The sequence below is a fragment of the Gymnoscopelus braueri genome (genome assembly GCF_963280865.1).
Source record: "Gymnoscopelus braueri genome assembly, chromosome: 2".
In the NCBI taxonomy this organism is placed as follows: Eukaryota; Metazoa; Chordata; class Actinopteri; order Myctophiformes; family Myctophidae; genus Gymnoscopelus; species Gymnoscopelus braueri.
Window position 1 is genome coordinate 43,925,506 of NC_137604.1, and position 27,090 is coordinate 43,952,595.

Sequence of the window (27,090 nt, forward strand, 5' to 3'; positions counted from 1 at the left end):
ATGAAGTATAGGGCATTCATTTACGAAAAAACTAAAAGATGAAACATGGAGATATAAGGTTTCTGCCCGACAGCAGCAATATACTGTATGAGTGTGTGTGTATAGATAAGTACCCCCCCCCCCCAATATTCTGCATGCTCACTGCTGTTAAACAACTTTTACCATGTCTTTTTGTACCTGGACTATTGCCACCTTTATTCTATCTTATTTATATTACATCTGCATTGGCACAGGGGAGGGTGATCACTGGCACACTGGGATGTGAGAGTTTTTTTCTTTTAAAATTAATGATTCCCAAAAAACGCAAATGACATCCTGCACATAATTCTACATTCATTTAAACTCCTAACTGACTGGGGAGGGAGTCAGAGAGATAGGTGGGGTTATTGCTCTGAGTCTAATGATCATTACATCCTTTGGACAATCAAAATCAGTCTGTAATATTTATGTGGTTTCATAATTAAACTTAATGTTGATATGACTATCTACTTTATGGCACTTCATGTCATAAAGGCTGCCGACCCCTGACGTAGGGCATTCATTTCTATAAAAAGTTGAAATATGGAAATGGAAGGTTTCTACCCGACGGCGATGATATGCAATGCTACAGTGCAGACTGAGAAAAACGTACTTGGTGCTCTCCACAACTTCCAATCCCCCATCAGGAGCGTGCGTCTACATGGGTGGTGCGCCTCTCTCCCCTCCTAGCGGTGCCTTGTGTCAGTTTGTTGTTCATCAGTTTCAGGTGCCCGGCACAGTGCCCGGCCAGCGTCATCCTTCTCTCCCTGACCTTGTCCGCGACTCTCGGGAGGCCTCTGTAGAGGTCCACATTTCTGATGTCGTCCATCCATGGTACATCAGGGCTCATCTGTAGCATTCTTGTGACGTGTAGACGCCATCCAGGGCCTTGGCCTGTTGTACTGAGAGTGTACAAACCCGTAGTGGGGTTTCCTAAACTTTTATTTTTAAGGGGTTACCTGCCCAAACGTCAGGTCTCTGAGTAGCATATGCTTGTCTCAAAGATTAAGCCATGCATGTCTAAGTACAAACGGCTTGTACAGTGAAACTGCAAAAGGCTCATTTAAATCAGTTATGGTTCCTTTGATCGCTCCTCAGTTACTTGGATGCGGTGAGTAAACTAATTGTAAAATAAATAGTTTGCTTGTTGTTCAGTTCTCCTGGTTGTGGCCAGTTGGCACTGATTGGAATGTAATCAAGTTCACCTGTGGAGCTGAAGCCCAGTATGGGGCTGCAGAAAGCTAGCCTGGTAAACCCCCCTCCCACCGGAAATCTCATTTGCATTTGATGTGTGTCGCAAACTTCTTCCATTTGACAGTCAGGTTAGCAGAAAGCAGCAGTACAATAAAACTGCCATGGTGGTGGAGGAGCGAGGATGGCATCAGCATAAGGAAAATGTTTGTTTGATACAGGGCACGGACAGTCAAGTTCAAAAGACAGTTAAGGAAAGGATGGACAAACGTCAAACATGAATGAGACGTGAGTCGCCTTTGATCGTAAGTTGTCTGGATAAAGAGCGTCTGCTAAATGCCTAAATTGTAGCATAGAGTAAGATAGGGATGTTTGCATAGATGAATAGTGAATACTAATATAAATGTTCCCTCTCCACTAGGGTTAGTGAGATGGGATGGGGATGTTTAAATGGATTAATACTAATGCTAGTTTTCCCTCTCCACTAGGCCGTCAAGACAAAGTTCTCCGAGAGCAAACTGACGAATGTCACTCAACTCTCTGAGCTGCAGTCCTCCATAGTGAAGAGCCTGGCTGCTCCCCTGCTGTGGTCAGTTTCTTCTGCATGATTGTGTCATTGCTGCCGTGGGTCTTATGGCATTATGTTGTAATGAGTCTTTATTTAGCTCCAGGTATTCTATTGTGTCCTATTATAGTTTGTTGACACAGAGCGTTTTGCTTGGCTTAACTTAGTCAACGACTAGTCAGTTGACTTCTATCACTCTGAGTTGCCTGTGTTCATAAATGAACAATAACAAAAGGCATAACTTTTTTTTTTTGTCTGTGCATATACAGTATAGGTATTTACGTGTGTGTATATATGCATATATTAGTTATTGTTATTGCTTTCTTCTTTCCTAACATACTATTCAGTAATGCTGTTGACTGTTGTGTATGTATGTACGAGATTGCGATTGTGTGCGTGTGTGTAAAAAAATAAGTGTTTTTAAAGAAAAGTTGTGTCCATCATCAAGTATGTGTAAATATGTTTGTATATATCCATGTAAATATCTATGAATTATGTAAATACCATTAATATAATAAAATGATCAGTTTGAACCATGAGAATTGTTGGTCTGACTGTGAGATAGCGATGTCTAAATAGATTAATACTAATTTTCCCTCTCCACTAGGCCGTCAAGACGAAGTTCTCTGAGAGCAAGCTGATGAATGTCACTCAACTTTCTGAGCTGCAGTCCTCTATCGTGAAGAGCCTGGCTGTTCACTGCTTGTCATAGCAAACTAGCAAAGGAAAAATCCATTGCCTTCATCACACTCTTCATGGCTGCGTGAATGATACAATATATTTTTTGGAGTATGCATGCTAAACATGGATAAGCACACCCAGCTTAGCGGTGGAGCTAGCAGGCTGCATCTGACTCTGGTAAGGGGAAAGCAGGGGGAGTGCGTATATTTTTTACGCGAATAACAGTTGGTGTTTTTCTCCACAGAGCAGTATTGCACCACATATGATGAGGATCACCTGAAGCCGATAATGAAGCACATCGCTAAGAATGTCGTTGTCAACGAGGGGAAAACAAAGTTCCACATATGATGTTGTGCAGACTCCTACAGAGCAGCATTACACCACGTGTGACGAGGATCACCTGAAGCCGATAATGAAGCACATCGCTAAGAATGTCGTTGTCAACGAGGGGAAAACGAAGTTCCACATATGATGTGGTGCAGACTCCTACAGAGCAGCATTACACCACGTGTGACGAGGATCACCTGAAGCCGATAATGAAGCACATCGCTAAGAATGTCGTTGTCAACAAGGGGAAAACAAAGTTCCAGGTGAGTAGGCAAACGAAGGCATTTGGAAGTTGATGCAGTAAGATGTGGATGTTTGAATAGATGAATACTAATGCTAAGATTCCCTCTCCTCTAGGATTTAGGCTTAATTGCTTACTGTAAGTTGCTCTGGATAGTCTGCTAAATGCCTAAATTGTAGAATAGTATAAGGGAGTAAGATAGGGATGTTTGCATAGATGAATACTGAATACTACCGTAATCTAAATGTTCCTGTCGTATATTATGAGGCATCAGACCGTGTGTTAGCAGGCTTGTTGGTGGTAATAATATGGAGGAGAATAGAAGAGAAGACGTCAGGGTTTCCAAGTTTCCATGTTCATTTATTCATTCAAGTACAGCATCATCATTAGAATCCAGAGAGCCAGGGACAGGGCCCTGACTCCACACAGCCTCACGTCGTGTGAGACAGACCTACTAACTAATTTTACAGTCCCTTCTTTATACACAGTAGGTAGCTAACATTAGCATGTGGGGTGGGGGTCAATGATAGCCATATAAGGTATGTACTAAAGATAAAAGCAACAATGGCCATTTGGCTCAGCTGCAGCTGTTGCTGCGTTAGAATATAGCAATTTCACCAGTCACACTCTGAGTATCAGATGACAGGCTGGCTTACAACACATTCATGATTCTCTTACTTTAGTAAACTGACTTTAGATTAGTATAGTATCATTTCTTAATATGTTTTGACTTGCACACTGTCCATATACCACACAACTTCCCCCCACGAAAGAATCAAACTTCTTTCGCAACCAGGTATATCGAATAAACAGTTTGCAAGAGAAAACATAAAAAAACAACCTTCCTTCTACTACACCCCCCATGACCAATGACTGGAAGTTTAACAAAAGGACATTCAGCAATAATCAACATCAAACATCACATCAGACAGAACAACTTAGATACAGGAATAAAAATTACACAATAGTCATACAGTGGTTTACATCAAATTTCAAAATAAAATAGACAAACTGCTTAACAAAATAAGAAAGAATATCGGTATTTAGAAACGTGTCGGCTTAAATCACTGCGTAGTCATGGATCACATGACGCTCGTCTGACGATAACGGCAAAACTGGAACTTATTCCCCGATAAAACAAGCTTAAAAAATAAAACAACTCAGAAAATCTTATTCACAGAGAAAATACATCAACATGCACTTCAACGCATCGATCTCTCCTTCCGCCTGCCGTCGCTTTGAGAAAATCTTTTTTCTCCTAGCCCCCTTCGCCTCTCATTATCAATCTCAGTCGCATACTTAACATAAGGGAATCAAATATCTCAAGACTAAACTTTTTATAGCCTTATTAGTTTGTCAGAGACCCACCCTCACGTCGCATCAAATATGCATTTCCCCTTCTAATCAGTGTGCAGGCCTTTCTGTTGTCTTTAAACTCTGGGATACAATGTTACACATAAAAATATAAGGGAATCTACTATCATTCAACGCCCTCAAACACACTTCATACTCAACGAAAATAAAAAACTCCACATTAAACTCCAGAGACCAGAAAGTGAAACAAAGTCCTCGCATAACACTTTTACGCACGGCAACAAAAATAACGCTCCGTAGTTTAAACCACTTTACCACTAAAATACAACCTCTCTCCTGCATGTTCAGTGTTCCCATCTGATAATGCTGCTGTTGTAGTCACTAGCTCAATGTCCAAGCACCCAGCAGAATAGCCGCGCGCAGTTCCAGATGGTATCCTCGTCCCAGCCAAAAAGATAGCCTCTCTCCATGCTCACCACCTCCCCCCACGGACAACTTTGACACAGAAAGGTGTCCGCTCCTCCGCCCCCATGAGAAGAGTAGATGCGTCTTGAGTAGCCATCCGAGATCAGGTCATGAGTGGACGTAGTCATCACAGCGTTGCCGTTGCGAGGTCCTTCATCATAGTAGAAATGCAGGTCGCGCTGACGTCCCCATGGCGGTGGTCCTCCTCGCCGTAGGAAGACTCCACGGACCCAAATCTCCTCACAGGCCCGCAGCCACGGTCACCTCAAAATACACAGGTTCTTTAATCGAAGCACACACCCGTGAAAGCATGCACAACGATGGAGCTGGCCCGCCAAATATGTCGTATATTATGAGGCATCAGACCGTGTGTTAGCAGGCTTGTTGGTGGTAATAATATGGAGGAGAATAGAAGAGAAGACGTCAGGGTTTCCAAGTTTCCATGTTCATTTATTCATTCAAGTACAGCATCATCATTAGAATCCAGAGAGCCAGGGACAGGGCCCTGACTCCACACAGCCTCACGTCGTGTGAGACAGACCTACTAACTAATTTTACAGTCCCTTCTTTATACACAGTAGGTAGCTAACATTAGCATGTGGGGTGGGGGTCAATGATAGCCATATAAGGTATGTACTAAAGATAAAAGCAACAATGGCCATTTGGCTCAGCTGCAGCTGTTGCTGCGTTAGAATATAGCAATTTCACCAGTCACACTCTGAGTATCAGATGACAGGCTGGCTTACAACACATTCATGATTCTCTTACTTTAGTAAACTGACTTTAGATTAGTATAGTATCATTTCTTAATATGTTTTGACTTGCACACTGTCCATATACCACACAACTTTCATTCCCTCTCCACTAGGGTTAGTATAATGTAGCATAATATAATGGAGTGAGATATAGGGATGTTTAGATTACAAGTAAGACGCGCGAATGCGGGAAGCAAACGCCCCAAAAAAATAATGAAAAATAATTATTTTAAAAAAAGTAACCAATAAAAAAATATATAAGAAATACAAAAAAAGGAGCATCTTAGAAAAATACAAATTCACAAAGAAAAAACTTTGAATGTTTTTGAACAATTCAACAAAGTGTTTGAAGTGCCCGTTTCACCCACTTCCGGGGGGCGGAGCCAAAATCCGAGACCAAAGTATTTGTTCGTAGACCCCCTCGTAGAAAAAGTTTCGGAGCGATTCGGGCACTTTTCATTTAACATGGGGTTTCAATGGGGAGTTTTTGGAGCCTTCTCCGGGGCGTGGCTTCCGGGGGAAGGGGCGGGCTTAAACGCAACCTTGACAGGTGTGTTCAGTTTTCAAAGACCTTTCATTTGATGTATGGTACATCTATATTGGACATTTACTTGGCTGCACACAGGCAGTGCACACAATACTGCACACAGAGACGCAGAGAGACACACAAGCCGAGCACGGTGTCATAGTAAGCTCCACTTGCGCGCCTCCTTCCGCTGCGTTCGCAAATACTAATGCTAGTTTTCCCTCTCCACTAGGCCGTCAAGATGAAGTACTCGGGGAGCAAGCTGATGAATGTCACTCGCCTTTCTGAGCTGCAGTCATCTACTGTGAAGAGCCTGTCTGCTCCCCTGCTTGACAACACCTGAGGTTGAATCAGGCATGCAGACTTGTTGCCTTTCAGCTACATTATCTTTTTTTTTCCAGATGGGGTGACGATTGAGCCTGCTCAAAATGAAAGGATGCGTGTGACTCGACAGAAAATGGCCAATCTACAAGCTCACGTGTTGTGTTGGGACCTTGTACACAGCCTATGACAAAGGGTTGTCTACTGTTTGTCTGTCTACTTGTCATGTGAATATTTGTTGTTTGTACAAAAACAAATCATGTAACATCAATTCTGTTAATGTTGTGAGCCATCAAGTATGTGTATTATGTAAAAAGCAAACTAGCAAAGGTCTCATATCCATCTATAAATTATGTAAATATCCATTAGTATAATAAAATGATCAGTTTGAACCATGAGAATTGTTGGTCTGACTCTTGAATTGGAGGTCTAATATGACGAGGCGAGGCGGAGGCCCACCTGAAGCCAATATATGCATCACATCACTAAGAATGTAGTCGTCGTCAACCAGGGGAAAGTTCCAGGTGCAGTTTTGGCAAACGAAGGCATTTGGAAGTTTGTTTTCTGGCCAAGAGAGATGTCGGCAGCTTTTATCATAGCTCTTAATAGGCTCTACGCACAGCAGCCATATTGTAAAGAAATTGGGCCTCTTTCTTCCTTCCTTCACAGGTCTTACCAATGATACTAATGAAGGCTCTGTTACATTTTGGTCAAACAGAGTCAGGGTGCTGGTATTGTGCATGTTGGCTCACTAGAAACACTCTGCTGCACCAGTGGGTTCCTTGGGGGGGTTCCAAATGGACCCCTTACGGGTGTGTAACTCTGAGAGTGTACAAATGGATTTGGTTCCATTTGTACACAGAGTTATGGAGGCCTTGGAATTAAAACGTTTGAGAACCACTGTGCTACACTACAGTAAATGGAACAGAGCCTTCATTAGTGTCATTGGTAACACCTGTGAAGTAAGGAAGAGGCCCAAAATCTTTCTAATATGGCTGCTGTGCATAGAGCCTATTATGCTCCTCAAACGCCGGTGTCAGATGTTCGTACACCTCCCTCGTCTCCTCCTCTGTCCTGAAGCTCCTACAGGCTGAGCTGCACAGATGTGGAGTAAAGGATCTGTGGGGAGAGGAAAGGAAGAGGGGAGAAAAGAGGAAAAGAGAAGTCATGAAACCACCTTCACCACTTCAGAAACATATCACTATCATCATCGTGTTTTCTGTTATGATTACCATCATTATCATCATCTGAATGTTTAAAGCCTCCTGACACTCTTCTTGCTCTGAGCACTTCCTGGATCTGCTGTCGCTCTCTCTGGACGGGTGAAGTTCACACAGGCAGTCTGTGTGCAGAACTAGCCTCACTACCAGCTTGGCTGCTTGGTGAGGATGCTGTACTATCATGAGCCAAGTCCATTGAACTAAAACGTGTGTCTAGTGAAGCAAGGCCAGGAGAGGCTAGAGATTTTGGTGGACACAGAGGCCTATATGGACGGGTTGATCTTTTGATATTTATGACAGCTGGTGTTGACTCTGGTAAACCATCCTGTTTACAAAAGAAAATCAATGTTGACAGTAACGGTATATACGGCGGTATATACACCATTAGATATGTCCAGTAAACTATTCAACTTAGCAAATTCAGTATAATACATACAACATGATCTAACATGTGGCCCCTCAACCTCCCTTTCATTTGTGGACATCTCCAGGCTAGTTGATGTATACATACATCTTAGAACACATCATATGGAGATATACTTCAATAAAAGAGACATTTAAAATAAAATGGAGTGCATCTATATTGCCAGCATATAATTAAAAAATACCTTCTCTTGGTGAGCTTTGCTGACACCGTAGTATGTCCCAGATATGGATTGACATGGACGTGCCATTGATGAAGGAATGTATTTTTCTGCAGGACTCATAATCGAGGCCAAAGTAGGAACATGTGTGTTTTCAGAACCAGGGATTTCCTGAAATAGACAGAGGATGTGTTATATATTAGGACAAACTGTACTGTATTGCAATGGTTCTCAAAGTGGGGTCTGGGGACCCCCAGGGGTCTTTGAGGGTGTTCCAGGGTGGTGAAATTGTTTAAAGGTATCATGACATTCATGTTTACACCACATTCAGAGTCTTTGTCCTGGTCCTTCAAACGTGTACAAAAAGTTTTAACTGAAAATTCCACTCCAGTGATTCACTGTAGGTGTTTTTGTCTCACATTTCTAAAGCCTTTTCAACTGCAATGAAAAAATAAATCTTTGCCTGCGGGTGTCGCTGGTGAGGGATTTTGCCTGTCAATCATCGCCTCTGCTCCGCCCCCCCCAAAGGAAAGGATAGGGAAGGGGAGGGGCGAGGAGGAGAGTGGGCGGGATTAATCGACTGTGACCTCACTGTCGAAGGGCCAAGCTCAGATTACTTTTCAGCCTAATTATTCAGAAAACCCCAGACCACAGAAAATCCACTGAATGTTCAAATTTTTTGGGTGTAATTGAGGTCATAAAACCCCCAAAAAAACATTTAAAAAAAAAATTTGAAAATGAATGTCATCGAACCTTTAATATATACAAATCTGTTTAACCACTTTAACTATATGGTTGGCTGTTTGAAAATAGCAGATGAACAAGCTCACTTGTAGGACGGCCTTTTTCAAAAATATCTTGAAAACATTTGACAAATAAGGAATATTTATTTAACAAATCTTGTATAGGGTCCCTGGCAAAAAATGTTTTCAGATGGGAGTTTGCAGTCAGATATATGGTAGTCCTCAACATGAAAACGAGAACCACCGCTGGAGTGAAAATTATAGCTACATACCGGTACACATACTACATATTGTCTGGATACCTGATGCCAAGAGTTGAAGAGACGAACTGGCGTAACGCCGTAGTATGAGCCAGATCTGTGTGGTCGTGCCTGTGTAGAAGAGGCCTTTCTGAGCACTGGACTGTACAGCTCAAGATTTGGAATACAGGATGGGAATTCTTCAGATATTGACTGTAATGAAATAAACAAGATAACAAGAAAATGTATCGAATTAGCAAACAAACACTATTAGGTTGTGTTTTACTGCAATATCATCATGTTATAATACACAATCACACTATAAGACACATTCAACTATGAATCCAGTATGAAACACTATGGATGAAGAATGACTGTATATGCTAAAAAGTGTTTGTGGTTCAGGAATTTCCTCAGTAATTTATGCCTGCTGTGAAAAAAACAAAAACAGAAAAACAACTAGTATTCAACTTATCAGGCTATAGGCTCCTTTGGCTTCCCCCACCCAAACATATTATCTAGCTAGCTATCTGCTTTTCAAAATATCTTCTTCTAGGATGTTCCTCAGGTTATTTTTTTTCTCTGCATTTTTTTGTTTTGTTTGTACATATAGTGTTATTTTTTCTGTATTTTTGTGTTGATATTTGAACTGTTTTGTTGCTACTATAAATGCCTATGAATTGAACACCAAGGACCCCAATGGAAACAAGACAGCAAGGACTTTTTTGGACAGACCTTTTAGGCAAAGTATTATAAATGTAATTGTGCTGTTTACATTTTTGCTTAATAAAATATGTAATCAATCAATCAAAAGGAACCAGTTTACAAATCTAGCCAAGTATATGAAGTTAGCTAGATAAAAGTACATAAAATACACAAATCCAACAGTCCTGTGGAGTTAGTAGGAGAATGGAGAATGGACTGTGGACTGGCAACGTCCTGCTATGAACAGAGGGTGGGTTAACCAACTGTACTGTAATGCAGTGGGTTCCACATGATATACTATACAAAATTCTGTTTTTGAATGGGATGCTTTCCAAACATACACATCCACCCCTTATTTAACTTTAGCCTTGGTCCTACTCCTTGAACCAGCTCAAATGAACAAAGAACATATCTGAGTACAATATAATGACAAATGTCAACTGGAACTACGGTTAATTTATTTACTACAAACTATATACTATTAGCATGTTAGCTAGCCATGGATCACACGACGCTTGTCCGTCACGAGCGTCATGGCTGAATTTCAACCTGGTGTTTGCACGTTCTCCATTTACAGCCCGTACATCTACATAAACGTTAAGATTTCAAATATAAAGTTCTTACCTCATGGCCACGGATGTTACAATACTACTACGGCCCTCAAAAGTACTCGCATCTTCCGTATTGTTCAATAAAAAGCATTTGAATCCGATCGGTGGCCATTCTTTTCATATGCTTTCAACTGCGCGACCCTATCGGTTGGAAGGTGTATTGCAGTCTGATACATTATAACTCTATGAGAAAATGGCCACCGATCGGATTAACATGTTTCTTATTGAACAATACGGAAGATACGGGTACTTATACCCACCCGAAGTGAATTGAAACATTCATGGCAATGAGGTAAGCACTTTATATTTGAAATCTGAACGTTTATGTAGATGTACGGGCCGTAAACGGAGAAGGAGCAAAAACCAGGTTGAAGTTTCGTCATGACTGTCATGTTTCAGGGCTAAATATTAGCATGTCTTACCTGAGAAGCTGTTGATCCAGAAGTAACGTGCTCTCTGTCTGGAAAAACTGACGGTACGGCTGTACTTTTCAACAGTCGTCTCTTTGGAAGATACTTGTAGTCTGTCTTCAGAAAATGACCACTGCACACATACGTTTGGTACGCTTGCCTTGCGTCTGTAATCAACCATAACTTCCACAACTCTTTATTCTCGAAAGGAAAACGATGTAAAGTTTTGTCTCCACAAAAATCACGCGTCCACAAACTTGACTAAAGACACTAAAGTTAGTGTAGGCTGCTTGCTGTGGGTGTGTCTGTGAGTCAGGGAACAGCGTGGTGAGTTTGTTTACAAACCAAACCTCGCGAGATGTGAAACGTTTCCCCCGCATCTATCATTATATAATTTATGTTTAATTATATATTTTTTAATCATAAAGTTGACAAAAACTCGTTTGTTCGCAAACACAATATATAGGTAAATTTAATATAACATACATTTTTGTTTATATTTTATTTTTGAAGTTTAAACCTACTGTATTGTGTGTATAACATTGTTAAATAAAGTTAAAACCTCTAAAATGCCACGGTTTCGCTGTGTGCGGGAAAGTTGCTGATCTACAAGCTCACCATGACTCTGACATGGCGCTTTGTGAGCTTGTAGATCGGCTATTTTCCCACACGCAAACGCGCGCACCTTCAAATGACGCAATGTGCATCCCTTCAACCAATGAGCGGCGTGCATTCGGCGGGCAGCCGGCCAATCAGAGGAGTCACGTGCGGTCTGTGGGCGTTGAGGTAGGTAGCAGCTGAGCAGAGCCTTAAAGAGAGTTCTGACACTAGCGTCGACTCCCATTGTAAGAATGGAATGCGGAAATGACGTCACCAAGTAGTGTGCCCGTAGCGTCCTAAAGTTCCAAACATTGCACTGTCCTCCGTTCAGCTTCATTCATATCTAGTCTTCCGAAGCCAGCTCGCTGGTAAATTGACGAAATGACTGCATTTTTGGACATTTTAACGCATTAAGCAGACCTCTCTTCTATTTAGTGAATAGAGATTTTTATAAAACAACCTTAATTAATGTGTATTGTAAGAAAATAGTCTGTGTGTAGAAGAAAGATGATCCATTCACACACTATATCTCTCTCTCTCTCTCTTCTAGGATACCATGATGAAGTGCACGAGCTGGATAATTGTGTGTGTGTGTGTGTGTGTGTGTGTGTGTGTGTGTGTGTGTGTGTGTGTGTGTGTTGTGAGACTGACTTGGAGACCTTGTGGACGTCACGCTACATTGTGAATAAAATGTTTTATTGAATGCCATTATTTGCCTTGCATATTCTGTAATCTGTAGCCTACAATTGATAAATGTCCTACTTGGCTTAAATTGAGCAGTTGTTTTTATGATTGATGATTAGATTTAGTTTCAACTTTATTGTCACTGCACAGAGTACAAGTACTACTGAGACAACAAAATGCAGTTTCGCATCTACAGCTGAGTTCCAGTGTGTCATGTCCAAGGAGCAAGAAACTGCAGGGGATTCTTCTTGCTGAGGACGAGAGAATCATGTGTTATCATAGCTCCATTAAGAACCGATCACTCCGAGCTGTATAGCGGAGTGAGAGGTTCTTAATGGAGCTAGTGTTATCTCTATAATCAATGCAGTGGTCCTCAAACTTTTCCATGTCAAGGACTCCCGAATTAATGTCTTTGGCCACGGACCCCGATCTGAAAATATTTTGCCCCCATACCATGTTTCATAAAATGTTTCAAAAATATTTCATTTTTTGAAAATAGCCGATCTACAAGCTCACAACACATGGCATTGAGACGCGTTTTGAGCTTGTAGATTGGCTATTTTCAAATAGCCAATGTATGGTAGTGCTTAAACAGATTTTGATGCTACGTATTATATTAAGGACCCCTGGGGGGTCCCCGAACCCCACTTTGAGAACTATTAGTGTATGTATATTGGGCTCTTCAACAGGGGGTCAGGGACTATTAGGGGTCCTCAGAGTTACTACAGGGGGCCTTCAAATCTTTGTGTATTCTGGAGGGAACTTTAGGGAAAATAGCCGATCTACAAGCTCACAACGCATAGCAGCACTGGCTTGTGAGCTTGTAGATTTGCTATTTTAGGCAAAGAGGTTTGGTAGAGGGTATCTATGAAATCTATGAAAAAGTTGAATCTGCAACACAATTTTATATAGTGGGGGTCCGTGATCATCATCTCTCTCAGCTAAGGGGTCCTTCGTCTGAAACACTTTGAAGACCCCTGGGCCTGGTATAATATATAAATAGAATTAACTGTATGGGTATGAATGTGACATACAGAACAGTATGATACAGTGGGTACATCATATACCCACAGCTGTTTATCTGTATTAACATTCACTTTGTGTGTGTGGGGGATATAAATATATATATAAATATATATATATATATATATATATATATATATATATATATATATATATATATATATATATATATATATATATATATATATATATATATATACATACATATACGTTTTATATTTTATATATATTATATATTTATATATTTTATATATATATATATATATATATACACACACACACACACACACACACACACACACACACACACGCCTATGTGCGTGCGTGATGAGGATCCCGCTCAAATTCGTGTGTAGGCCTATATGTTATAACACCTCTGATCCCGCTGTTTCAATGAGCGGGAAGACTGCTGCAGCATCTATCAATTGATGCCAGTGATTCCATTTCCAGCAATTTTGGTAAGATTAACGCATTTATAGATCGATTACGGCTGTGTCCTTCATTTATATGTCTGCTAGTTTATTATAATTACTATTAATTTACATTAGATATTTTTTTATGTATCAATTCATATAACATTTCACTTGGCGGGCAAAATGACTAACAACATCACACAAGGACACGAATTAATGTCACCGAATAAGTTAAACTGCCTGAGTGTTATATTGTGCTTCACATTTAACTTTAGCCCATGACAAAAGCCTATATGTGGCTATAAAGACAGAAACACTATAGATATTACTGTCTAGAATGTGTACATCATATTAATATTGTACCTTCAGGCGTCCTAGCCTAGTCTTGACATTAATATTTCACTATAGCACCATTCATACTAGTCCAAACTGTACAGGCCTACAATACATACAGTATATTAGCAAATTTCTAGCATTTATACTGTTCATACTATACTGTATCTTCAGTGGTGTAAAGCAGAGTAGTAGAATAATAATAATTTCAACTACTCTGGTGTAAAGTAACTAAGTAACTAAATACTGTACTTAAGTACAATTTAGAGGTACTTTTACTTTACTGGAGTATTTATATTTTTCAGTACTTTTACATCTCAGAGGCAAATATTGTACTTTTACTTCACTACAATTATTTTAAAACTTACTTTGCAGATATAAATGATTACATTATAAAACATACATTAACCACTTTAGCCTTATTTTATACCTAGGCTATTTGAAAATACCAGATCTACAAGCTCACAACACGTCGTGACGCGTTGTGAGCTTGTAGATCTGCTATTTTCAAACATTTTAGTACTTTTACTTTTGGTACTTTAAGTACATTTTTATACCAATACTTTTGTACTTTTACTCAAGTCAATTTTTAATTCTGGATTTTTACTTGTAAAAGAGTACTTCATCAAGTAAAACATTTGAGTACTTTTTCCACCACTGTATATCTTAGCCCTTTAATTCCGACCCTTTATCTGTTCATTATATAATTTAGAATACATCATGTACTATTATACTGTAATGCTCATAGGGATGACACATGAATCACGATTCTCTCATTCTCAGCCATTTCAGCCCAGTTGAAGTTGAAGATCTGATCAGTACCTGGTCCACATCCCTGGTCCACATCTCAACAGGTAGCTCTTTGGACAGCACACGGCACACACTGTAAATTGGCCTCTAGATGGCGGTGCTAAACTGAATTTAGTTTAAACTATGTTGCAACTAATATCAAATATCTATCATGCCAGCATCTGCTCAAACAAATCATTCAGTAAATAGTTCAGAATACACAAGGCAACCACTAGCATTCAATTTAACCTTTTATTCACAGTTAAAGACTCTCTCACACACACACAAAACAATATATATCAAGCTCCTGGCCCCTGCACTCCAGAATTTCATCCTAGAAGGAACAAAGAGATTATTATGGAGTGGATCATCGCTATATCAGCACACATCTAGTCAAGAGCTTTTTACCATCCCATTTCCAAAGATGTTCGACTATGTTTGTAGGAGCCAAATGGGGTTTTGTATTTGTATTTGGGCACCGATAGATGTAGGCACCTCATTGGCACCTTGATGGTGGGAGTGTCTCTGTGGGTAGCCTCCAGCGGCTATAAGTAATGGCACTCACCTGCTCACCTTTATGGCTGGTTTGACCGTGGGGGTAGGGTGAGCTGGGAGAGGTATACTTTTTGTTGACCGCATTTTGCATTTTCCTCACTGTTTAACTTATTTCTTGGCACATAGTTATTGGAAACATTAACATGTAATTGTAAAATTTGGTGACACTGAAGTAAAACATTTTAAACTTGAGCTTCTGGTTGGGCGTAAGTCCTTTTCATGTGCGCGTCATACAGTTTATCTCCCAGGCTTAGCCTGCTGGCTGATCAATTCATTGGAGATTGCTATCAGTCGCAACAATGTTAATTGTTCATTCCATTACATCAGATCTATGCATCTGTGGGAAACTTGTGTTTCACTGTTAAAGTGATATTTCACTTTCAAACTAATTTTGGGTCATTTAATCGTCTACTCAGGCTTTTGGGAGCACCCCGGACAGTTTTTAAGTTTGATTCAGTATTTAGATATTTGATATTGATTTTATCAGACACGCCCCCTTCTTATACAAACCCATTGTAACTTCAAACTCTATTTTAACCATGATGGATTCATCGGAAACACCCGTCCTTGGTTCTGGTGACTGATATTGTCCTTCTAATACGCGAGGAGACCGTGTTTTTTCAATTACTTTTTTCATTTATTTTGTATTAGTTTTGGAAAATGAAAAAAAATTACAATAAAAAAAATGTAATCAAACAAATGAAAAAAGAAATCGAAAAAATACAGCCCCTCACGTATTAGGAGGGCAGTATTGAGTCAACAGAACCAAGGACGGGTGTTTTTGATAAATCTAACATGGTTCAATAGTCCAGGCCTTTTAGGTCAAAATGGGGGTCAACCTCCCACTAATTGCAACAAAACCAAACTCAGCTGATTTTGTATCCTCAATATGTCCTGAATCACAGAAAAAAAGTCGCAAGGAATCGTATGAAGGGAAAGTTTTGAAAATGACCTGTAAGTATAACGCTTTTTGGCCCTTTCTGCTAGATTTGACTATGCTGTATGTGTTCCTTGTAGCAAAACAAGGATACAGAATATCAGTGACAAGAATTTATTATGATCACATAATCACACTACTGATCAAGTACTGATCAAACAACTCAATTAAATTATGCGCACACAATATCACACTACAAAATGTCAAAATGCTTAAATAGGTGATGTCACAATTTCCCATTGACGCCCATGTTAAAAAAGGATTTGAGCATGTTTTCTTCTCTAATTTCCACAAAAAAGGTTCAATACTGCCAAATATCAATCAGAAACTGTTGGATGTAGTACAGCGCTTGTAAAAAGAAAAAAAGCCTTAACCCTTCGAGTGCTATTGCTGCATTGTTATGAACTAATGTTCATTTCATATACATTTTTATGTGAAGCACTTTAAGCTGCATTTTCTGTATGAAAGTGAAATAAAGTTATTATTATTATTGTTATTATTATTAATATTATTAATATTATTATTATTAAGTGAATTAAAAATGTTTTAGAAATCAGAACTTAGATTTTTTTTTTTATTACTAAATCCGAAAATAGTCTGGCACTGTGAATTCCACCTGAGGTTTCGGAGGACAATCCCTGATCGAGATATGGCGAACTTCATCATGGAGATGCTGTCAAACCGCAGCTTCACTCTACAGACCAGTAATGGCCAGCACAGCTGGCTCAGATGACTGAGGAATGGTATTCCGTAAGGGTGTGTTCTCTCCTCAATGCTGTAACATCTACATCTATGACCTACCAGATACAACATGGGGCGGCAGTGCCTCAGGGGTAGAGTGGCCAGGGTAGAGTGAACTGGAAACCGCAAGGTTCCCAGTTCGATCCCGGGCTGGGGGGCTCCCCCAGAGTTAGTGTCGAAGTGACCTTGAGCAAGACGCTGAACCCCTAATTGCTCCCGATGAGCAGGTTAGTGCCTTGCATGGTTTCCTCCGCCATCGGTGTATGAATGTGTGTGTGAATGGGTGAATGTAATGCACAATCTATGTAAAGCGCTTTGGATAAAAGCGCTATACAAATGCACCGTTTACCATTTACAACATGAAAAAAATATGGTTATGTGGACGACCTAGCCATCATGCTGAGATGACTAACATGGAAGCAAAGACCAACAGGATGGCCATAGCTGAATGGGTAGAGAGCCAGCCTCAGAAGCAGAAGGTCTCAAGTTCGATTCCCGGCCCTGCCAAGTTGTTGATGTGTCCCGATGACAATACACTGAATACTTCTGAAACTTAATTTCTCCCACGGGATCAAATAGGTCTAATTATAATTGAAGGTGATGGAAGACGGTCTCAACCAAGACATGGGCACCATGGTAGCCTACCTCCGCAGGTGGCGTTTGTAGCTCAGCATTGGCAAGACAGTGTTGGCGGCATACCATCTTCCCAACAGAGAAGATGGTATCTTCAGAACAAAATGCAGTGCTTTACATCAACAAAATCACATGCGCAGTGCTTCACATAAGAATGTATATGAAATGAACATGAAAACCGAGTGCATACAAATGCATAATGCAAAACATACAGAAATGGCACTTGAAGGGTTAAGATTAGTTTCTTCTTCTTCTTTTTTTAACAAGCACTGTAATGCATCCAACTACACAGTTTATGGTTGATAGTGGACAGTATTGAACCTTTTGTGTGGAAATTAGACAAGGAAACATGCTTAAATATTCTTTAACATGGGCGTCAATGGGAAATTGTGACATCAGCACATCACATATTTAAGCATTTTTCAATATGTTCCACCACTGGGATTTCTTAGGACTTTTGATATGTTATAACTAACATATTTATGAAACAAAAAAAGTTGAAAGAGTTTCTGTTGCAATTTGTCCTAGGTTAACCCCTTAAGTTATTATGCATAGAATGCCTATACTTAATATGCCTGTTTAGAATGGGCCACTTAATTGCAGCTTTCTTAAGAACCGCTCATCCAAACAAGTTCAAACTTGATACTGCATTTCTCTGGGTCCTCAGCAACACACCTGCCAAATGTCGACTTCATACAGTGTTCGTTTTTCAAGATATATAATTGTATGTGTAATAACAGTGTGGATGGTGGCCATTTTGAAATTTCCCTACATGCAATTCCTTGCGACTTTTTTCCTCTCATTCAGGACATATTTAGGATACAAAATCAGTTGAGTTTGTTTTTGTTGCAATTAGTGGGAGGTCAAGTGCCAATATTACTGGACTACAAATGGGGTTTGAAGTTACAATGGGTTTGTTTAGGAAGGGGGCGTGTATGATAAAATGAATATCAAATATCTAAATACTGAATCAAGCAACTTAAACTGTCTGCGGGGCTCACAAAAGCCTGAGTAGACAATGAAATGACGCAACGTTTTTTTGAAAGTGAAATATCTCTTTGACATTTAGTTGTAACCATCTATATGTAACACTTTTACGGATAATTGTTATACCATGGTTGGCTGCGTGGCAGTCGGATGTCCCAGCCGGTCCGAGAAGGGCATCCGAATGTATGCATCCGGTCCGAGAAGGGGCATCCGACATCCGGGCATCGGGCATCCGGGCATCGGGCATCCGGGCATCCGACATCCGGGCATCCGACATCCGGGCATCCGGGTATCGGGCATCCGGGCATCCGACATCCGGGCATCCGGGTATCGGGCATCCGGGCATCCGACATCCGGGCATCCGGGTATCGGGCATCCGGGCATCCGACATCCGGGCATCTTGTTAACACTACATTTGGATATTTCAATTGTGGATCAAGATTCAATGTTCTTTATGTACTGCACATGACTACAATGAACTACAATGACATTTAGTTGTAACCATCTATATGTAACACTTTTACAGATAATTGTTATACCATGGTTGGCTGCGTGGCAGTCGGATGTCCCAGCCGGTCCGAGAAGGGCATCCGAATGTATGGGTTCCCTAAGGACAAACAGAGGAGAAACAAGTGGGTGATCCAAGTCGGGAGGGCAAACCTGACAATAACTGACGTCAACAACACAAAACTTTGTGAGGTAGTTGTTTGTTAACACTACATTTGGATATTTCAATTGTGGATCAAGATTCAATGTTCTGCACATGACTACAATGAAATGGTATGACAATTCTGGAATGTGTGTGGAAATTAAACTCGCAAGCAATTCTGCAGGCACATTTTGAGGGAGTGGAATTCACCCACACTAGAAACGGCAAACTCAAATTAAAAGACAATGCAGTGCCTACAATCTTTGCACATCGACCTCTGCCCAAGAGGAGGAAGGCCCCTGTGTGCAGAACCACCCCTGAACCACCACCTCCTGTTCATGTAGCGGTTGGTGAACACACATATGTGAAAATTAACTTTGGTATGAATATTTTGGAAGTCATAATGTAAATATTTCAAATTTCAGTGACTGTCTACTCCCCTGTTACACTAACAATGCCATGTCATCATTCCAGACACTGAAGGAAGGCAGAGAAGGGAAAGAGAGGGAACAGAGAAAGACTGTGAGGAGCATGCCAGGTGCCAATGACGGGGAACAGAGACAGGAAGGTGAAGTCTGTGAGGAGAGTGAGGTGAATGAGAGGAGCATGCCAGGGGCCAATGGAAGAGAACAAAGACAAGAAGGTGATGTCTGTGAGGAGATAGAGAGGGGCTTACCAGAAACTAGTGAGCCAGCAATGCAGGTGGAGCCTCCATGCGAGCCAGGAGCCAGCGACCCAAGGGAGGAGTTGGAAAAGGAAAGGGCTAAAACAAGGACATTAAAAGCAGCCCTAAACAGGCAGAAAAGAATCAATGCGGTTCTACGCAAAAAGCAATCTGTCATGGAAATGAAGTTGGCTGGAGTTTTTACTAAAGATCAGACAAAAGCACTTGGGATGAAGAGTACTAGGCAAATGAGATGGGGAAAGGACACTGTGAAGAAGGCCATACACATCCGATTTGCCACAGGCTCAACAGGCTACAGGCTGCTTCAGTCTATGAAGTTGCCTCTCCCGGACATCAGAACCCTGCAAAGGCGGCTACAACACTTACAAATGGAACCAGGAGTGTTAGTGAGTGTGTTTGACATGCTTAAGCCAAAGGTAGATGGCCTGATTGAGATGGAGAGGGAGTGTGTGCTGACGCTGGATGAAATGTCAATCACACCAGGCGTGGAGCTTCACCTAGGAACAGGGAAGCTGTATGGTGATGTTACACTGCCAGGCCACACAGGACAGGCTACACATGCCCTTGTCTTCATGTTGTCAGGGAGCACGACTAGGTGGAAACAAGTTGTGGCTTACCACTACAGTAGCAACTCCACTGATGGGAAATGTTACAAGCCCATCATCCTGGACATCATACAAAGGGCAGCCTCCATAGGGTTGCATGTGAGTAATGTCACTTCCGACATGGGCAGTCCTAACAGGGCAATGTGGAAGGCCTTTGGTGTGGATCACAACCACACGTCTGTCCCACATCCAAAAAGACCAGACAGGAGGCTGCACTTCATGCCAGATGTCCCACATCTGGTGAAGAACCTGAGGAATGCCCTGGTCCGTAGACAGACGTTCAAAATCCCACCAGCTACGGTAGAGAAGGAGAACCTCACCTCCGATGAAGTGTCAATTGCTCCACTGGAAGACTTGGTGGCTTTTCAAGAGAGGATGGTTTTGAAAATTGCTCCAAATTTGTCTTGCAAATCCCTTCAGCTTAGTCATTTTGACAAGATGAAGGTTGGCCCAGCACTGAATGTCTTTAGCAAGGCAACAAGTGCTGGCCTGAAATATATGGTGGAGCAACAACAACGACCCCCCTCTTTCTTGACAACAGCATGGTTCCTGCAGCAGGTGGACCATTGGTTCGACCTCATGTCCTCTCGTCACCCAGTAATGGCACTGAGCACGCACAAGATGGAGCAATACCAACAGGCCATCACCTTCCTCCAGGACATGATCCAGCTCTTCACTGGGCTGAAGATTGGCCAACCGGGTAGCTGGAAGCCTGTGCAAATGGGTATTGTGATGGCAACAAAAACAATATTGTCAATCCAGGAAGAGATGCTGGCCCAAGGACACACATTTGTGTTGACCAGCAGGTTCACCCAAGACTGTCTTGAAAATCTGTTCGGCTGCATCCGACAGAGAAATCCAGTCCCAACTCCGGTGGAGTTTCACCAGGCCCTAAGGACAATAACAGTGGGACAATTTCTCACGACAGTCAAATCAGGAAGCTACCAGGATGACGACAACAGCCTTTTGGCAGACTTCCTGGACACAAAGGAGACAATTCCCACTCCTGGCCTCAGAATGGAGCCGCTGTTGGAGTGCAGCCCTACACAACAAATGTCAAAAACTGAGAGCTGTGCGCTCTACCACCTCGCAGGCTACATTGTAAATAGGGTGGTCAGATATTCTAAGATTTGTGATGAATGCCAAAAGTCAATCAAACACAATGACAGCCCTGAAGGAGAGCACAGTGTCTTGCTGAGACTGAAGGAATTCAAGCCAGGTGCTCTTTGCCGGCCATCGCAAGACGCCTTTGATCTAGTTCAGCAAACCGAACAGCTGTTCCGAACTAAGACCAGTGCCTCGCTGATGGAGCTCCCAGATGCTGTGGGTTTTCTGAAGAGAGAGGCTAGTCGATTGGACAGCAGGCTTCCCTTATGCCATGATGTAAAAACTAAAATTGCCGACAGATACATCAGACTGAGGCTGAGAATCGTGGCAAAGCAAATCAGGGCTGAAAGAAGCAAAGTGCCTTCTGGTAGCGGTCACCTTGGAAGCAAAAGCCAGACAAAGAGGGCAAAGAAAGACCAGCAAGGCCAAGCAACATCTAGGCCTACAACAAGCAGGCCCCCATCAAAAACCATGATGGTCGTTATGCAGGAATTTGGTCTGACCTTAGCTCCTACAAATGCCCCAGCACCTAGGATGGCTTCAGCTTCAGCAGGTATAGTCTGTTTTTTTGTTATTATGGTTATTTGAGTTTCATTGATGATAACACTGTACAAGCTCAGTCCTGTGGTTAAGGAAATTTGAGTCTTGTTTGAAATGTGTCCGAAAATCATGTCAAGTGCCAGTTACCACAACATTCTAATATTACAGCTACATCATCACCCCATCAACTCAAGCACTCCATCATTTCAGTAGCCGCAGTGCCCAGCTCTGTCAATGCTACAGCAGCCTCTACATCACCCCGCCAGCCTCTCCCTCGCTCCGCCAGCCTCTCCATCCTTCTGCCAGCGCCTCCATCACTCCACCAGTCTCTCCATCACTCCACCAGCCTCTCCATTGCTCCTAGACAAATAGGTAAACCATGAAATGGTATGAAAACAAATGTTTCCTTGTTTATCGTAGCTTTGACAAGGACTTTGACTAATTTCAAACAACATTCTATCACATCCTAATGTCATAGCCTCATCATCACCACAACAACTGCCACAGCACCAGGCTCCAGTGAATACCTTTGTCGTCGCACCAACAGCCTCTGCATCGCTCTGTCAGCCTGTCCCTCACTCAGCCAGAGTCGCCATCGTTCCTAGTAAAAGAGGTAAAGTATAAAATGCATCAGGAAAAAAATTAATATGTTTCCTTGTTTATGGTAGATTTAAGAATGACGTTGACTTATTTCAAACAACACTCTCTCCCATTCTAATATCATAGCCTCATCATCACCACAACAACTGCCACAACATCGGACTCCAGTGAATACCTTTGTCGTCGCACCACAAGCCTCTGCATCGCTCTGTCAGCCTGTCCCTCAGTCAGCCAGAGTCGCCATCGTTCCTAGTAAAAGAGGTAAAGTAGAAAATGCATCAGGAACATTTTTTATACGTTTCCTTGTTTATGGTAGATTATACAACAGGTAGTTCCGACCAAGCAATCTGATTGGCTGAAATAGCTTTCTAGCCGTGCTTCAAACCAGCATCATAGCACGGGCCTAATCACATTTAATAAATCACTCCGCACTGCAGTCCGCACCTGATTAGACCATATAGCGCACAGCTGTGCTGTGAAGTCACGCTGTCCCACCGTAGGAAAACAAACAGACAGTACCCACCGCCGCCACCGGAGAACAAACAGCTACGCAAAATGGACTATGTTGTTAATTTTGACTTATTTGGTGGACTTACGGTTGATCAATGGTTAGAAGAGAGCACACTAAATCGCCTAAAATCCTATAATAAAAGGAATAACTGGAAAAAAAGTGTGCTTTATTTCAATGGTAACATCCATACTGTATAAATATCCTCCTGTGTTAAAGTAAAATTACTCCCATTTCGTTAACAGTCCAGTGTATGTTATACTTTATCGTACGAAGGTATCGCACGACAAAAATAGCCGATCTACAAGTTCACAACGCATCGCCATCTTGACGCGTTGTGAGCTTGTAGATCAGTTATTTTGGCCACGTAACACGATCGTACGACGGAGCATATAGCCTACTGGAATCAGCTGTGTTGATGAGACGATGACTGACAGTGCTGCGCTGTTACAGGGACTATTTTGTCTCAGTCAAATAAACTCTTCTCTTACAGGGAAACGGATAAGCGATTTTTTTTTATTATGAATTGCCCCACAATATGAATACATTTGGATGTGTTTTGTTGGTAACTGTTGTATAATCGCAATATTACACTCGAGGGTGTGCTTTACCTTACATTATTAGCAATTCTGTGATCGCGGCGGAACTCGGCTGCGCCTCGTTCCTGACCGCATCACAGGCGTGCTAATAATGACGGTAAAGCACACCCTTTCGTGTAATATTGCTTAATTTAAGAATGACGTTGACTTATTTCAAACAACACTCTCTCCCATTCTAATATCATAGCCTCATCATCATCACAACAACTGCCACAACATCGGGCTCCAGTGAATACCTTTGTCGTCGCACCACAAGCCTCTGCATCGCTCTGTCAGCCTGTCCCTCAGTCAGCCAGAGTCGCCATCGTTCCTAGTAAAAGAGGTAAAGTAGAAAATGCATCAGGAAAAAAATTAATATGTTTCCTTGTTTATGGTAGATTTAAGAATGACGTTGACTTATTTCAAACAACACTCTCTCCCATTCTAATGTCATAGCCTCATCATCACAACAACTGCCACAACATCGGGCTCCAGTGAATACCTTTGTCGTCGCACCACAAGCCTCTGCATCGCTCTGTCAGCCTGTCCCTCAGTCAGCCAGAGTCGCCATCGTTCCTAGTAAAAGAGGTAAAGTAGAAAATGCATCAGGAGATTTTTTTATATGTTTCCTTGTTTATGGTAGATTTAAGAATGACGTTGACTTATTTCAAACAACACTCTCTCCCATTCTAATGTCATAGCCTCATCATCACAACAACTGCCACAACATCGGGCTCCAGTGAATACCTTTGTCGTCGCACCACAAGCCTCTGCATCGCTCTGTCAGCCTGTCCCTCAGTCAGCCAGAGTCGCCATCGTTCCTAGTAAAAGAGGTAAAGTAGAAAATGCATCAGGAATTTTTTTTATATGTTTCCTTGTTTATGGTAGATTTAAGAATGACGTTGACTTATTTCAAACAACACTCTCTCCCATTCTAATGTCATAGCCTCATCATCACAACAACTGCCACAACATCGGGCTCCAGTGAATACCTTTGTCGTCGCACCACAAGCCTCTGCATCGCTCTGTCAGCCTGTCCCTCAGTCAGCCAGAGTCGCCATCGTTCCTAGTAAAAAAGGTAAAGTAGAAAATGCATCAGGACAAAAATAAATATGTTTCCTTGTTTATGGTAGATTTAAGAATGACTGACTAATTTCAAACAACATTCTGTCATTCTAATGTCATAGTTTCATCATCACCACACCAACTGCAGCAGCACCGCCCCACTGTTACAGGGGCTCCACTGAATACCTTTGTCGTCACTGCACCAGCATCTGCGTCTCTCCATCACTCTGCCAGTGTCTCCAATGCGTCTAAACAAATCTGCAACCCCTGTTCAGGGGAAAATAAGTTGCATGGAGCAGAAATGTAAGGAGATCGAATACGCTACTGTACCTTGGCACTGCTCTTGCCCTCTGTGCTCCAGCCCCCTTGGCAGTAGGGGACCTCTGACACCAACCTTTCAGCTCTGATCCCCGACCTGGACGCTGAAACAGGGATGGCTTATTTTTTCTGGGCTGTCAAGAGACGTGATTTAGCCAAGTCATAAAATAATTAGGAATAACCTGCTTTTTTCAGAACAGCATTTGGGTCTTCAGGGGGCTATTGTTCTGATTTAAGCCCATTAGCGTGATGTGAATAAATGATACAGGGAAAACAAAATTACGAGTCATGTATGATTATTGTTTGCTTTGTAGGATTGACATTAGAATGGCTCTATGGAGCAGAAATGTGAGAAAATGTGTCGTCTTGTTTGTGGTAACTTTGACACTTTACACAGGGTGGTTCTGATTTGAAATTAATTAAAAATAATAATGAAAAAAACAACGTAGAGTTGCCAAGCCTGACTGTATGTTAACAGAGGCTCTCCAAGAGAAGGTGTCTCTTCACCAAAAACAGTGTCCAAGGACGTGGAGGTAGAGAATGATAATGGTACACACAAGTCAACCAACCAACTAATACTAGCCTCCCTTAGTGTTGACTCAAACTTCAGTGCCATAGCCACAACCATGCAGGACACATTAACAGGCCTGAGGGAAGAGAAAGGCAATCAATGGAGTAATGCACTGCAGCGTTTAGCCAACTCAAACATTAGAAAAAAATTGGTAAACTGTTATCAAACCAGACTAAATGGACGTTATAAAACACCACATTCACCTACCTCTGCCACCACTGAATGTCAAACATAAAATAAACCTCACTCAGACATCTATTAAGCAATTTAACAATCTGGATGTGACCAATCACCAGGCATTCATTGGGGAGGTGGCTCACTGATTGGTCCCTGCTCAATTACCACATGGGACTTCATAGGTGCCATAAATTATAATCGTATACACATGATTGTACATTTTATTTAGACTAGATGGTTACAAATCATATTTCGTTATTTGAAATGGTTAAAGATGACTGTATATTTAATTTAAATACAGTATGTGTTTTCTTTTTCTATTCCCCCCCCCGCCATCTTGAGCCAGTTTATATTGTCAGGCTACAAAATGAGAAATATTCTGGACTGCAGTTGTTGCATTGGCATCAAATCTAAACTCAACCTGCTACTCCTGCATCCACAAGGCCATGCAAAGTGCTCAATTCACCAAGGATTAGGCTACTATAAATGCGAACAAACACAATATGAACATGTATATCACTGTAACCTGGTTTAGAGTGTGAACAAGCAGGCCAAACTACCATGTGCTTGTGCTGTCAATTAAGCATGAAATACACCGTAAATTAAAGATTACAGACTTAACTAAAACTACTGGATCAAACCTAAACAAATATAATATTAGTGACTTACATGATTTTCATGATCGCACACCAATACATGTAACGTTAGCTCCACTGGTTATTACTGGAAGAGGTGCTTTCCATCAATGCATCAGATCGATGGGCTATTTTCTTAAGATAAACATAAAGCCCATTACATAAAATAACACTATGATTTCTCTTTATAACGCTGAATCTGTCGTCCCTATGCCTTGCCTAACCAGTGTTGCAAAAAAAATAAAGTAATTTCATCAACTTACCAGTGAGCTTGAGTCTCAAAACCGGGATAATATGAATGGAGCTGGACGGAGGAGCAGAATGTTTGGAACTACAGAGGGCTACGTCAACGTCACTTCCGGTTAGCGGCGACATCAAAGCGTGTCTTTACTCTCTTTTAAATTACTCTGCAGCTGAGAGAGCGCTTCAGTCAGTGTTTGA

The 27,090-nt window shown here is 41.5% G+C and overlaps 3 protein-coding genes across 9 annotated transcripts in view; 1 reads left to right on the forward strand and 2 right to left on the reverse strand.

Annotated features, from left to right (window-relative positions):
• LOC308095620 (G2/mitotic-specific cyclin-B2-like) overlaps positions 1-2,441 on the forward strand; it is a gene marked incomplete at its 5' end in the record, with an annotated part of 28,005 nt that extends 25,564 nt beyond the window's left edge. The window contains 2 exons of the mRNA XM_080442671.1: positions 1,698-1,798; positions 2,382-2,441. Of these exons, the coding sequence (XP_080298797.1) occupies positions 1,698-1,798; positions 2,382-2,415 (135 nt within the window). The 3' untranslated portion in view covers positions 2,416-2,441. The remainder of the gene's footprint in view (positions 1-1,697; positions 1,799-2,381) is intronic.
• Positions 2,442-7,337: 4,896 nt separating this feature from the next.
• LOC308095631 (uncharacterized protein) lies at positions 7,338-15,404 on the reverse strand (the record flags this gene model as incomplete). Its single annotated transcript, XM_080442681.1, has 5 exons — positions 7,338-7,523; positions 8,233-8,379; positions 9,254-9,403; positions 10,929-11,033; positions 15,324-15,404. The coding sequence occupies 5 exons, from the start codon at positions 15,402-15,404 to the stop codon at positions 7,488-7,490; spliced, it is 519 nt and encodes a 172-aa protein (XP_080298807.1). The 3' UTR covers positions 7,338-7,487.
• A 7,013-nt stretch (positions 15,405-22,417) lies between these two features.
• On the reverse strand, positions 22,418-27,051 carry LOC308075743 (uncharacterized protein). Of its 7 annotated transcripts, none has more exons than XR_013932214.1 (8): positions 26,913-27,051; positions 26,684-26,784; positions 25,774-25,913; positions 25,279-25,370; positions 24,876-24,949; positions 24,141-24,214; positions 22,725-22,798; positions 22,418-22,557 (listed from the first exon to the last, which is right to left on the reverse strand). XR_013932214.1 is itself a non-coding variant. In XM_080415689.1 (6 exons), exons 2-6 carry the CDS (start codon positions 26,710-26,712, stop codon positions 22,512-22,514), a joined length of 381 nt encoding a protein of 126 aa, XP_080271815.1. In that variant the 5' UTR covers positions 26,713-26,784; positions 26,913-27,051; the 3' UTR covers positions 22,418-22,511. The 7 variants fall into 7 exon arrangements, 3 of the variants coding, with proteins under 3 accessions (XP_080271815.1, XP_080271816.1, XP_080271817.1); XR_013932215.1 differs by lacking the exon at positions 24,141-24,214 and adding an exon at positions 24,631-24,704; XR_013932213.1 differs by lacking the exon at positions 24,141-24,214.
• Between the last annotated feature and the right edge of the window lie 39 nt (positions 27,052-27,090).